Genomic DNA, 15,614 nt, shown 5'->3' with positions numbered 1-15,614 from the left:
TTTTGCAGAATAGCATAATGTATATTATAAATCAACAAAAAAATGTTTTATATCGAAGTGAAAAGATTTTAGAAAGTCTTAGGTATATGCATTTACTTGTATAGATATTTTGTACAAATAACTTCTATGAAAGAAAAATAATAGGAATATGTGGCATTACTGTCTATTGTGTCAATTTTAGGGCCTATTTTGTCACTCATTTTTCTTATCTTACGTAAAAGTTAATTATTGCAAAATTGCAAATAGTGTTTTAAAAACTACTATATCATCTGATAGTAGCTACTTTCTAGTATTTATATTTCTAAAGTTTCATTTTTAGTTTTTGTTTAAGAAATATTGTCTAAAAACAAAGTGATATGTCGATATCGGTGACCTTCCTCTAAGAAAGAAAAATATTTGACTGCTAAAAAATTTGATCTTAAAAGATACTTGCTGGTATTTCTGGAATATAATTTTCTTCTTAAAATTGTCATACTTTTGCACAGAACTATCTTTTCTTATCCTACCTGAGGATAACCAACTTTTGGCGAGCATGATCTGGTCTACGGATCCATGCTATTAATCCGCTTAGCGCGGAGATTTTATTCAGTAAAACCATTACAAAGTTTGAGGAAACCGCGGAAGTTAGTTCCTGGGAAGCTGGACACATGAGATACATCAGACTCAATGGGTGTACGTGCAATTCGGGAAGGTTCTCTGATTCGTAGTTGAAGCCGGTTTGATGGTGGCTCTCTTTGTTCTAACATAAGAATTAACATGGGATTTGCTGCGCATAAGTCAACTCTTGCGAATTATTCAATAATTTTCATTGATTACGCGATAACGAATAAGAGAAGACGAAAGATTAACCTCTTAGACTATAATATCTTTAATAATCTTTCCCCTTTGAAAGTAATGATTTCTGAAACTTGATTTTCTCCTTGAGCAACTATAGCGCATAAAACGCCCTAGTTTTACAGTTCTTTCTATCAGATTATACACGGAATAGAAGACAAATTATAGTAAAAAATTATCGTAAAGATGATGAAAGAAATAGAAGAAAACGGTTTAATACATATCGTCATTTAAAATATAATAATAAACTTAAGTTTATATCGTAAAATCCCCCAAAGATTTATATAGGAACTGACCTTACAATTAGACTTGATTTATTCATACTTGACTTATTATGAACAGACATGCAAGCTACAGATTACAATGAATCTCGTACAGGCAAATGCAAAATACATCAAACAGCGACGTACTGGTTCCGTGGGAAGAACTTGATAGATTTACTTGACCTACTCGAAGAAGCAAGAAATGAAGATTTTTATATGTATATATATATATATATATATATTTGTGTGTGTATGGAAGAGGATCGTATTAATTAGATAGCGATATTGCAAATTGAAATTCAATAGCCGTATAGCGAGTAGGGTCACGCATCGCGTGGGGCCGTATCGGCTTTCACGCGAGACGTGCATTCACGAGACATGCATCCTATTCACGACCGGAATACGTTATTCGCCGAACTGAAGGCTCACTGTCGACGAGAATTCTACGTTCGTATAATTTTCGATTTGTGCGATCGATACTTTCCCCGCTGACACAAATCAAAACTTCGCGTAAAATTCAAGAGAGAATTGCATATGTCCCACAATGTGCATAACAGGAGATATTTCTCGAGTCCAAAGACTCGAACAACTAACTCAGTTTTTCTGCAACTTTTTAGATGTTAAATTATAAATAGAGGATTTGTTGAATTAAATCTGCTTGATAAAAATAAAAATGTAAAACCGTGTCGCCTGTTTGTTGCAGCTTAACTCCAAGTCCGAGGAGGTAACCACTTAATGTAATCATGGGACAGAGTCCTCGAAATCATTACAAAATTCATATGAAATCTCTATGTATAATCCGATAATTACATACGCAACCACGAGAAATCATTGTATAATATTAAATAAAATCGTATATTTTACAATATTTCATATGTAGTGAAAAAAATTATTTGTAATCAGATGAAATCATATGAAATCATGTAATCTGTGAGACAATATTTCAGCTAATGGTTAAGACATTTTTTATGTCAAGAATTGGTAATTTTTTACTTAATTAGGGCGATCTGACTTTGATTTCAAAATGCCCTGTTTTGCTGCTTGGGAAGCAGCATCTACAATTGCATCTTTTCATCTACAATTTAGAATCTTATAATACCAATCGTACAGATCGTGCAATCGTCTAAAATTGCCGTTTCGGGTTCAAATGATCCATTGCTGTGATCAAAGTTTAGAATCTTGTATTAATTTCTGGGAATTATTATTTTATTCTATCATAAACAATAAAATGACGAATCTCTAAATATGATTCCCTTCGTATGCACGTAGCGCTGTTATGTATTTCCGTGAGATTCCAAATCTCAGTGCGTCACTTTAACGTTATAACTATTATAACTTATCTCCGCAGCCAACGTTGAGAAAACGGCGGATGAGACAAAGAGAATAAAAATGAGAAAGCGAAGAAGATAAAGAAGAGTCCGTCGACAAAAGGCGGAATCGTATATCAATAGATACATATATACAAAGTCGTCACGAATGCTCCGCAGATGCAAGGTGGGCTTTATATTCTGCCGACCACCACCAACGTCGTTTTATCCCTTCGGGCGGTCTCTTCGTCTCGTAGGTGATTCTCGGGACGAGATGTTTTACGGCGGGCATCGACTGTGCTTACATAAATCAGCTCCACGATTTTCAGAAAAATCCCAAAGCCGCGGAAATGTCGAGAAATTGTTAAAAAAATAAAACAAACACTGATATATAATACCACAGAGAGTTATTATTAAAAGTAAATTGTTTGTGTTGTTAAAAGTATCATTAGACAATTTAAATTTTCCTCAAAGGAAAATATTTTATATTACTTAATTTATATCTCGAGCTATGCATCAGATCTTAATTTGTTATTGTTTTTATGTGAAAAACGCGTCATTCAAAATTAATAAAGTAATAAAATAAGCAATTATAATTCAAAATTGGACCAATGAGAATAAATCTAATTAATGAGAAATTAATGAAAATAAATCTAATAAAATGGGAAAATAGCAGAATTGTCAGAAATTATTAGCTGTTACAAATATTTGCTTTATTAATTCACGACTAAACAACGAAGTTTATGTCGCACGTTTATTTTACGTCGAATAAATGCGTATAACAATGCTTGCCATAATGTTGAAAATACCTTAAGCCCGATGAGTACGGAAAATAAACATCTCATCCGGACCGACCAGTCGCGTGACAAACGCGAATCCATACATTTAACGCACATATGAGATGAATGCTTCAGGATCGATTTTTTATCACAAAACCTGCCTTTATCGGCATGCGTTCGTCGCATCAAAATCAAAGAAATGCTGCGCCCAATTTACGTGCGTCGCAATCGAGCCTGTAGACTCTGTAGAGGATTTATGACATAAATAAAAAAAGGTCGTTTGAATAAAAATGTATTACTCGAGATATATACCATTATCTATAATGTAATTATAGTTTTAAAGGATTGGAAAAAAAAATCCAATTTTTCCAATTTTTCCGCGGATTTTTCGGTTTTTTTCCCAAGGGTAGAAAAATTCATTTTGGAAAAATTCACGCGTACTCGTAAAACCAACCACGTTTGCTTCTCGGTTCTTTCCGTAAAGAAAATAATTGCGTATGGAGTACACAACGGTTAACAGAAATTTTGAAATTGTATAAAAGATTGAGGTCGCATAATGTTCAATAAAACATACAAAACATACATTATAATTGCACCATTAATGTAACAATTAAAAATATAGAGTCCAAACATCATGTTTATATGATAATAGTAGATTTAGAAAATACAATAATTTGGATTTAAACTGAATTCATAATAAAATATTTGAAAAAAAAAATTATAAAGAGATATGCAATAATCATTTATTGCAATGTTTATAAATGATATTATTCATAAATATAATACTATCAATAATCTAACATTGTAAATGACCGATGTGCCAAACAATCATTTTACAAAATTTTATGTGCATCGCGTGAGTTTTTATTTCATAATTTACTGTGTTGTATGGAACATTGTTTATTGATTAAAATTCGGATTATATTTTTAAAACAATTTAATCAGATGATTATCTCTCTACCGCGTATTTTACGTTCAGTTGACGTCAGAGAGTCCGCCTACATTCCCATTAAGAAGATAAACATTATTATTTGAATAATGTGTCTTTGAGAGATTATATATTTATTCTTTATGTAATCATCTCATTATTATTTCGATATAAAGACGTAAGCAAACGAAATAAATATAATTTTTATGACATTTTATTTTTTCTGCTTCAATGTGCGTGTAGAAAATGACAATGAAATGTTATGTTATATTCTATACTTCATTCTATAGACATCTCTTGTAGCTTAAATCTTCGCGATGACTGTCAAAAATCCATTCTTATTTTGCAAATTTCACGCAATTTCGTTGATTATGCTGAATTAGTCAATGAGATGATACGACACGCTAACGTGAAACTCACAAATGGACAGAAAAAGGAGCCGCCAGTGCTTGCTTCGTACGCTAAACGTATAAAACCTTAATGGCTTGAAAGAGATCCGTCAGCAAACGGCCGCGAAAACGTACAAGTACGAATGCTATTAACAACGAACCGATAAATGCCGCAATCCCGTTTTAACGCTCGCGTGAGCCGCGAAAGTTCTGAATCCTTGAAAATGCAAGAAAAAGGGAAGTTGAAGTTTTAAATGGCCTGGTGATTCGGTAATCTACCTTGTAATATTACAACTAGTTTTTACCATGCATACGACGGCTATATATGTACATATTCATTCAGCGAAGAACGCATGTCCAATGATTGTAAGCAATTCTTCAAATAAGGATATGACAAGTGAAAAGAGTTGCTGTATAATAAATCATACTTATCTTGCATGGAGCTATTGAGAGAAAATTCGAAATAATTTATTCGAAGAAGAGAGAGAGAACCATTAAAATGATTTAATTATTATTGTTTTATTAAGTAAATATTTACTTAATACTATTTAAAGAAATATGTATAAAGATTTAGTGAATTTTTTTAATGTAATATATCTTACATGAATATAAATTTTATTCTGCAATTTACCTTACATTTACCTAAATTTTTCTCTTAATATAATGTATACAATTATTTCCTGTTTTATATAAATAATACAATCCAGGTGAACTACATTAATATAAAATAAAAAATACTAAATTTTTCGGATTGTTATTTCATTTCATTAATTGCATTAATTGTATCAATTTTGTATAACAAATATAGTAACGATGCAGAAATAATAATAATATTAATTTCATTATGTAGTACTTAACAAGACTAGACAAGTATGTAAAAGAGTAACAAGAAGATATCTTGTATATAAAACAAATGAATAATTATGACACGAGTTATAACGACTACGATCGATATTACAATCGTTAATTACAGTGCGATGATAAAATGATCACCAAAGAGAAATTAATTCAAACCTCTGACTGTTATTCAATTGAATCGCCTAATATGTTGATATGCAGCGGCAATTTCGCGGAAACGTCTTGCATAAAGCAAAACGATACGTTACGCGAATTATTATGGACGTCATGAGCGTTATCATTCATCGCGCGATAGAACGATCATTCCTAGGATGCTCACAGACTTCATACCAGTTCAATGCGCCTGTTGAAAGGAAAAAATCGTACGTTTATCCGTAAATCTATCGTGCTGTAGGGCGCAGAGTAGCGGCAGCGCATCGCGCGCGTCTCTTAAATAAGCGTGGACGCTGAGAGCGAGAAAAGATTCACAGGCATATTCATATAAGACGCGGACGGGGCCGAGGGGAAGCATGCGTTGTGAAACCGGTAAGATTTTACGACCGGTTATTACCCACCAGCGAGCAACACCCACGCGCAATGCGGTCCGGTAGAGGTATTTCGGCGCCCCGGGCAAAACAGCGAGTCTGCGCCTCCATATTAAGCATATGATAGAAACACAGGTTGAGAGAGTTGTCTATTCTTCTTCCTATGTAAAGTAATAAAGTTAAAATATAAAAAAATTCGGAGAACGTGGAGAAAAGAAAATCAACGTGTTTTTCAGAAAATTTTTGTGTCGTTTTAAATAAGAGAAGATTGACTTCAAGTTGGTTAAGCTTCGATTAGAGAAGTTATCTTTGAGATAAAAATTTATCGACGTCCTCTTATTTTTGAAATATCGATATTCTGTGTATATCTTGTATTTATATCTTTAAAAAAAACGGAGAAAAATGTATTTTATGTTTAATTAATTTTATAAATAATGCTGGATCTATATATATAGATAAAAAATAGATTACATCATTTATAATATATAGGCAAATATGTCACGTAATTTAAACAATTTGCTGATCTCTTAAAGAAAATACAACAAATTAAAAGTTACTTATGTTTCTCATAGTTGTCGAGGAATATAATTTTCGCGCAATATGTTACAAGGTAACGCAGTTTATACATAAAACTTTTTAACCTTGGAGATATCGCTGGTGATATTCACGTATTGGCACTTTTCACGTCGAAAATTCATGCGTTTTCACGAGAAAAATCCGATGCGCTTGGTTGTTGCAAGCACGTATCGCAGGTATCCGCTTATGTATACAGAGCACAACGTGCCAATATCCTTCGATTGTACCACGCGGCTGGTGACGTAGTTTCCACGTACCAGACGGTAAATATTAGATCCCGTGCCGTCGTTCGCGTTTTTGTAATCATCCATCAAATTTTAACGTACCGTATTTCATAATGGCACAACCGTGTCGTGCATTTACCTACGTCGAAGCTTCTAGATACAGATACCTTACAAAATGTCTATCTCGACGCGCGATCTTGAAAAATTTCACAAGAAAAACGACTATGTAGTATTTCTTACATTATCAAAATTAATTAAAATTCTTAATAAAGACTTACAAAAAGATCTTGCAAGAAGCTCTTTTATTTCGCGAGATTCTCTTATCAAATGATAATAATTGAAATTACTAAAGGGTGAGCACAAATAGAAAAATTTGTAATTAAAGTAATATATATTATACAAATATTTTTCAAAAGTTAATTTGAAATTATCAAGTTATCAAACCTAATTTTATTAATTTATCAAATTATATAATTTCGAGTTAATTTTTTTGATCAAACATGGCAATCTCTAATTTAAGAAAAATTAATTTCAAATTAAAGACAGACTCCTTCGATTATAAAAAATAAAAGTGTACCCAAAATACTTGATAAATTAATAATTTTTGATAAATTTCTCTAGAAAACTATGGATTTAATTATGCAATTCTGTCTGCTGAAATTCTTATATATGTATATTTTTATTATATGTATATTATCATAATAACAACGAAAGAAATATAAGAACAAATTTATTAATATTTATAGAACAACGAAAAGTTGGATAACCTTCACTTCTAGTAATGTAAGCCATTTATAACTCTTCGAGATTAATTTGACGTTGGTCTTACATTATGATCGTACAGCTAATTATAATCAAAGGTTAAAGGAGGCTTTCGCCGACGCCTCCTTGCTTCGCTTCCCTGCCGGCAATAGAGAAGGTTAACATGACAGCGAACAGAGTCAACATATCGAGAACCGATCTTTCGCAAAAAGACGAGAGCTGCACGTCGTTCATACTCGACGGGGTTAAGTAAATCTCGTCCGTTTTGCGGATGACAGTTGGCCGCTCCCATCGCGCGCGCGAGGAAAGATGATTCCGCGCTGGTCTCGATCGGCACCACTCGTAGAAAGTGGAATAAATCGATGAACTCTCAGGTGCCTAAGAACGTCGTACACGCCGTGACCTGCCTTCAATCGGCGTAGTCGGCTCACGGCTAGAGTTACCATATCCGAAACAGGAGGAAAAAGTACATATGTACACATTTTAAAAAAAGATTGAACGACCGCTAATGTTAACTACAATACTTTAAATTAAGAAGCGCCATAACGGTCAGAACGTTAAGATGTTGAACTATTGTAAATTCATTTAAATGAATTAATTTCAGAAATGATAATTGTGTGCCGATATGGTTGTCGGACTTTCAACGCAATCAAATCTGAAAATATTAATAATCCCCCCAAATTTCTCAACTTGAAAACTGTAATAAACTTATTGCGAAAAATAATGCCTCGGCCGGGAGTCGAACCCGGATCTCTTGCATTCTGTGCGAGCGTCCTAAGCTTTTAGACCACCGGGACAATTTTCGCAAAATAAGTTTATTACAGTTTTTAAGTTGGGAAATTGGGGGGGATTATTAATATTTTCAGATATTTAACACCTTCGGACTCTTCATACATTGTACAAATGTATATCAAAAATATCCGTTCGAATTACTTAATTCTATCGATATCATCTGAAATTTGATATACATAATGGATATATATTGGAAAAATAGTCAAAATTTTGAAAAATTAATTATTTAATATGAATTACTTATTATATTACGCATGAATTATAAATTTAAACAAATTTTTTTACATGGTTCCAATAAAATCAAATTTGAAGGGATTGATAAAATAAAATTTCTAGAACATAATTTTTTATAATTAATATAATTTTGACAAGTGTAAAATTTTAATTAACAACCAACGATCTTAAAAGAAGTACATATATTCTTAAAAGAGTAAGGCTGATAATCCTACTCGCGGCTGTCATCGGAGGTACTTTCTTTCTATTGACTTTTCTTCTCTTCTATCCTCTCCTTTCTTCCCTGTGCAACTCGACGATGCGAATGCACTCGTTCACTCGCGCCTCGCCGTACCGCGGCGTTTATTATCGCCTTTCACCATTTGACGATCGGTACGTCGCCGTTGCGTGTTTCTAACACGACGACTTTGCGAAGTATATTCGCGCGCGAATAATGAAATGTTGCCGTGAGAATGCGAGACCAAGCGATTTCCGCTTCTTTCTCTCTCTCTCTCTCTCTTTTTCTTCACGCAATTACATGCGCGTCTTCGATCTGAGATTATTGCGATCGCGGCTGATTCTTTTTACATCACGCGGATCGATTTCTTCATTTTTTTAATCCATTATGAAAATCGAGCAAATGCTGCTTCGTTCGTTAAATTGGAAAGACTTTCGCAATTTGCTTAGGAATACAAGAAGGAGCAACGATCTCAATATCTGCGATGCGAATAATGTATCGAAAAGATTAGAAATTGCATTCTTCGCTTGCTTCACGCACTTTGGTGTACGCATTGCCGGATTCAAGTAGAAAGTCGTGCCCACGTCATTACGCGCTGCGTGTGATACGTAACCCGAGATTATTGTCTCGTGGCACGACAATCGGAACGATTAATCGCCGTCTTTGTAAGAAGGGTTATCGACGAAACGTTGGTACAAATCGTACCTGGTGACCCTTGACCCCATAACTTACAACATCGCACCCATTATCGCGTCAGGACGATAAGCCGTGCGCTCCACCGTAATTTATTACGAAAATGTTTTCCCCGTCCAATCGCGAGAGCCGCAAACAATGTCGACCGAATCGTACCTCCTTCCCGTTGATGGAGAAAACCACATTTTTATTAATTGCAATACTTCCGCTTTATTTCTGCTCATAATACCTATGTGTTTTTCAAATTGTGATACTTGTAGTGTCGCCGATTTGCGGCGCAATTTGATTATATAAAACACGATGCGAAACAAATTATTAAAATTTACAATTTTACAAGATAAAACAATTACCTATGGTACGAATAGAACCGATGAGAATAAACCTAATTAAATAAGAGGATTCCTATATTCTGTCAAAACGAATCTTAGTGCTTAAATAATCTGTGTGAATTTAATGTACACATTTGATTCTGCAAACCGCGTGCCGAAATTTTTTTCTTGAAACGCAATCATGAGCAGAAACAAAATAGCAATCATTTATTAAATTGACAAGTAATTTAATTATTTTTTTATGCTAATAAGTATCTATAAGAATAATAATAATCTGATGTTAATAAAAATCTTAAGTCTATGAATAATTTATTGCAAAAAATTGCCTCAGTTTTAATAATCTTATAAAGATTATTAGCATCAAAAATTATTAAATTTCAATTTAATAAGTGATATTACTACTCTGATTCTGCTCATGATTGCATTTCAAGATCGAAAACGATTGCGGCGCGCGATTTGCAGAATTAGATACGTACATAAATTCAAATAGAAATATCTAAGTATTAAGATTCACTTTGATAAAATATCTTCTCTTACTTAATTAAATGCATAAGATAAAATTACGTTTATATTAAAATTTTATTCTTTAAAATAATAATGTAATAGAAAATTTAATATAACAATAATTCATTTTTAATAAACAAAATAAATTTAATATAACAATAATTCATTTAATAAAATTATATTTAATCGTTTTCTATTAGTATCTTAAAAGCATTTCAAATGTATTGGTATATTAAATATTGGTATCATTTCTATTTTTGTTTGAACGACTTTGCAATCAATTTTTCCTCAATAAAAATATCCACAAATTTTATGTAATATAAATAAATAGAATAATAAAAAGATTGTGGTCTTTTTCATAGCACACGATTATTAAACGGTACTTTTAAAACGGTATGTGTTGTAACGTTAGATAAAGTCCGTGTTTATTGAAACGAATGTGGCATGCATATGCATTTGCCACCAGTACGCACGATCGCGAGGCGCAAAACCGTTTTTCCGCGTTATTGAACTAGCGCGCGAATTATTTTAACGCAATTTTATTACGCGAAACTTGTATTCCAGTCATTTATACCTATATATATATATATATATATATACCGCACTTGAATGCGACCTACTAAGATAACGAGATGCAACTCTGAGACGTATGTTGAATTTGCTCTGCTCCTCCAAACCCATTAATTAAGATTCAAGCGACGCACCGCGTCGTGTTTATTGATTAATCATCGACGTGGCGCATCCCGCCTATTGGACACATTGCAATCCGATACCGATAACACATGCTAAGCCTGTATATGAATTAATTGAGATAACGTTACTCATACAATTCTACTGCGAATATAAGCGCGCGAATGAATAAGTCTTTGAATCACTCGGTATATCAAATTACGTCAACGAAAATATAAAATACGATATGTATGACTATAAGTCCAAAAGACTTCAACAAAGAGATAAGGATTTCTCAAGTTACATCAAGAGTCCTACTTTTAATCGACAGTTTTCAATGAATCGTTTTTTTTTTTTTTCCATAAACTGTCGTAATCGCAGTGAAGATAATTGAATTTTCTTGTTCGCTTGTCGCAGGTCAACATCCTGGCAGCGAGGACAAGATTCCCAGCGATCCAGCCCTAGTCCCAGCAGACTCCGTCACACGCAGGAAGCGGCCACATCTCACACAGCTCCCGTTTCTGTAAGTTAAAAGAATTAATTATTTTTTAATTATTATTATGTATAATTATGTTATTAAAGGAATAATTAAAATATAATAGAAGGTGGAAGTGATTACTTAAAAAAATAATAAGTAATCAAATTATGATAGAGCAAGAAGTCGTTTCGATATCCCGAGATCAATACTTTAATCTTAAAGGAAAAAAGAAGAACAGACGATCCCATTAAATGATCAAACTTAATTATTTGGATGATGATATAAACCAGGGAAAATAGAGTCGCGTTTTTATTCAATCGATTTATGCATTTGTGTCTGAAAATATGTGATATTTTAAAGTAAAGAATATGTCGTAACATCTCTTTCTTGGGGTTATACTATATTTCTATGTACATATGTATGTATACATATCGCATGATGTAAAACCCGCGTCTCCTGATCCACCCCTCCCGGAAGAGTAATATTTTTTTTCTTCAATGAATAACAATGGCTTTGCGGCATCTACGTCGGATTGGCTACAGTGATGCATTGTTACTGGTGAACGTGACAGTAAATAACTGGTATTGTTTAATAAATTAACTCACCTGTCGGGTACATTATTTTCTCCGCGTACTTATTTCTCAGTCATGTGTTACGAACCAAAAGATTTAACTGACTGCTTTTGAATCAATACATTTAAGTACTTTACCCAGAATTGGACAAGTTTTTGTAATCAAATTAATAAAAAAGAAATAGAAATCTTCTTGTTCTTTTATTATATTCTTCTTCTTGTTCTATGTCCCTAGTTTCTTATCAAAAACGTAATAACTTGTTCTATATTATCATAGATCATAGATATATGAGACCTATAGTTTTAAAATTAGTTCCAAATGATCTGTTAGAAGAAACAGCATCCATCCTTTCAGAGCACCTATTTGTTAATTGAAGATTAATATTCATTCAAATTATGTTTATTGAAATATAGTTACATTACATTTTTCGACAGCAACAACTTATTTTATTGAAACAATAGCTATACTCGGCAGGGATAGCTTATTTAAATTGGAGCTCCCTGGTAGAAATGTATGCAGTTTTCCTAGACTCTATCCAGTTACTATCTAATATTACTGTATTCTCATTAGTTGTGCCAATATTGAATAAGAAATGGACAAGAACTTGATAGAGTTTTATTCTGTCCATTTCATGAGCAATTGGCTTGCTTATTAATCAATTTAATATCCATTATTAGTTGTGTTTCTATTCAGTAAATGGATTCAGATTTTACGCAACTTTTGTATGCAGTAACTGCAAACAAAGTGTTACATTCTGATTGGGATCCTAAGTAGTATTCCTTCTCAGTTACTAGACAGAAGTTGGTATAACTGTTTAGTAACTGCTTAAAAAATGCATGAAATTTCTACCAGGACTGTTTTCATACTCCTCGGCAGCAACAATTTACTTGCAAACTATTTAAACTTATGTCCGGTTTATTTTAAACAATTTCTGAGGAAAAACAATCAAAAACAAGGATCGAAATTAATTCAAACTGAAAAGAATTAAAATTAAATTCACTTTTACTGTTTCCTTAAAACGTGCTACGTCAATTTTAAGTGATTAATCATCGCGTTGCATGAGTCACCGATGATTTTGTTTGTATCTGTTGTATTTATTAAATATAACATGTATTTCATAATTGTTTAAAAAATTGTAAAAATTATTATAAAGAAGAAAGCCTAATAGTTTGCGGGTTATCGCCGTGTCGTGATCCGTTGTTAATGCCAACGTTTCGTGAATCTTGCCGTTTACTTCATCAGGGTAAAGTATCAGTGCGCTCCTCGCCCTGATAAAGTGAACGGCAAGGTTCACGAAACGTTGGCGTTAGCAATGGATCACGACACGGTGATGACCTGCAAACCCTTTGGCTGAAGAAAATACCCGTGAAAGCCTCAAAAGTATTATCAAGAAAATCTAATATATTAGATCGGAACAAAAGTTCGTAGCGTTACTTCAAACAAAGTTTTTCAGCTTTATAAATTTATTTTTTTAATTGTACCATTATAATTTTTGACGGAGTTTATGAGCAATCAAGATCAAAATGTTCTTTTATCGATAATTCAGTAACAAAGAGAGAGAGAGAGAGAGAGAGAGAGAGAATCCTAGGAAATTTTTTAAAAACAATTTTATAGGAAAAACTTTAAACTTTCCATTAGAAAATCGAAAATGTTTGCACTCTTTTGGTACGTGTCAGACCCACAAAGTGAGAAGAAAATTGTTTGTCTTGCTTGTTTTCTATATGTAAAAATGACCAAACACAAGATAGACATAGTGATCTTTCGAAAGTAGAAATTTGTTTTAAAATTCTTTTCTAAAATTTAAATTTCGTTCATTTTTAACAAAATTACAGCTATTTGAATTTTGAAATTCATAGCGCAACAAACTTATGTTCCGGTCTAAAATATGCATAATATGTCATAATTATTATATGTATTCACGTATGATATCAAAATTATTTTATAATTCGCTTCTTTTTATTGATAAAACATCAAGCGGCCAACTACAAATCCAGCGTGAGTCACCTATGATTCATGTAGCATGGAACGTGTTAAAGGATTACAAATATAGTTTACAAACTTAGTTGATTAGACCTTCCACGCAAAGGTATATATTTTGACTAGAATTGTTTAATTGTTTTGCTGATTTACTATTTTTCCGTTTCCTGGTTCACTGTTTTACTATTACAATTGGACTGATTAATAGCTAACTGGGAGATTACTGATTCGCTGGTACTGACAATAGGTTGACAAAGATTGATTAAGAGCTAAACCTAAATTGTTCTGTCTCTTAATATATGTATATGGAAAAGGCGAGAATCCTCGTGTGAAGTTCTTATTATTTTCTATTTTGGAATATCTTTCTTAAGAGAGAAAAGACTTACTAAAATGAAATAGAATCCCAAATTAATATTATGTTGATAGTCCAAGTCATCCTTATTTAGCAAATTATTATCACTCTAATTACTTTTATAACTCTTTAGTTTTCGAAATAAAAGTACAATTAGTAATTTATAATAGAAATATCTACAACACATGTATGTACATGAGAAAATTTTTATTTCTAAATACTGTTAACCCTCCAACAGCACTTTGTGCCTTTTAAGACACAGTCGCGATATTATGTTTTCTCAAAATTCTTATTCAGATTTCAATATGTAAAAAATAAATAAAATGTAGTCCAGTTCTTATTATAGTAAAAACTTATTTTATTAAAGATTTCACACATAAGTGTACAAGATTTTTTTCAGATTTTTATGTAGTCCGGAACCATAAAAAAATATGTATCGTTTTCCTCAATTAAAATTTCGGAGTGGTGCTGGAGGATTAAATGCACATAAAAAAAGAAATTATCTCAAGTTGCAAAAAAGTCGATTTCAGTACGATAATAATTTTATCTTTTTATTTTGTAAAAATTCGAGAAATATAAATAAATTTACATTTTCTCAATTTTTAATGAAGATTTATTTTTTCAATCTTCTTAAAAATTTACTATTTAAATATACAATTATTTTCGATTAACGTAAAGGACTTTTATGTTTATTCTTACACTGCAGAAGGAAAATCATGTATTCGATTAATAAAAAAGAATTAACACGTACGCGTATAATTGTAATAAATACACAAAATTGTGAGCGAATCAGTGGCTAAACAACAATACAATAAATCGCGATTCAAATTGGCTCTGTTTATCGATGCAAAATCATATACTTGTTAGAACCCTTGCGTTAGTTAATGAGACATTCCAAGGCTTAATTAAACAGACCTCAAGCGACGCCGCTAATCTTCCGGTCTGCATACGCGACAGACGTGTAGACCGATGCATTGGTCGTCAATTTATTTTCCATACACACACACGCGCGCGCGCGCAGAACGCTCATTCCTCATAAGTAAATAGAGAAATTTTCAATTCTGTCGATAACAACCTCAGTTGACAACCGACTATTAATCTTGAACTTGGGCAAGTAGGTATAACATACATATTTGTTTTTCATCAGTTCGATTCGTAATTTCTTCATTACAATATATGATGACTTACGGACTGTTCTTGACGGTAAGAACTTAATAGATTTTGAGACTCGATCATCGATTTGTATAAGAACTCCACTTGCGCGTTCCTGGAGAGCCAAGGACTAACGTATCTATATTATTCGCGATTCGTTCATCATCGCTGGCTATTTTTCTCCCTAAAACTCGCTATTTT

At 32.6% G+C, this 15,614-nt stretch overlaps 1 protein-coding gene across 1 annotated transcript in view; it reads left to right on the top strand.

The window, feature by feature from the left end:
* The window catches only part of RhoGEF3 (Rho guanine nucleotide exchange factor 3), a 203,627-nt gene that overhangs the window by 162,834 nt on the left and 25,179 nt on the right, over nucleotides 1-15,614 (top strand). The window contains exon 11 of the mRNA XM_018460695.1: nucleotides 11,300-11,405. Within this exon, the coding sequence (XP_018316197.1) occupies nucleotides 11,300-11,405 (106 nt within the window). The remainder of the gene's footprint in view (nucleotides 1-11,299; nucleotides 11,406-15,614) is intronic.

This window comes from Mycetomoellerius zeteki, unplaced genomic scaffold (assembly GCF_001594055.1).
Source record: "Mycetomoellerius zeteki isolate Tzet28-1 unplaced genomic scaffold, Tzet1.0 scaffold96, whole genome shotgun sequence".
Lineage (NCBI taxonomy): Eukaryota > Metazoa > Arthropoda > Insecta > Hymenoptera > Formicidae > Mycetomoellerius > Mycetomoellerius zeteki.
This window is presented reverse-complemented; position numbering and strand designations above follow the sequence as displayed.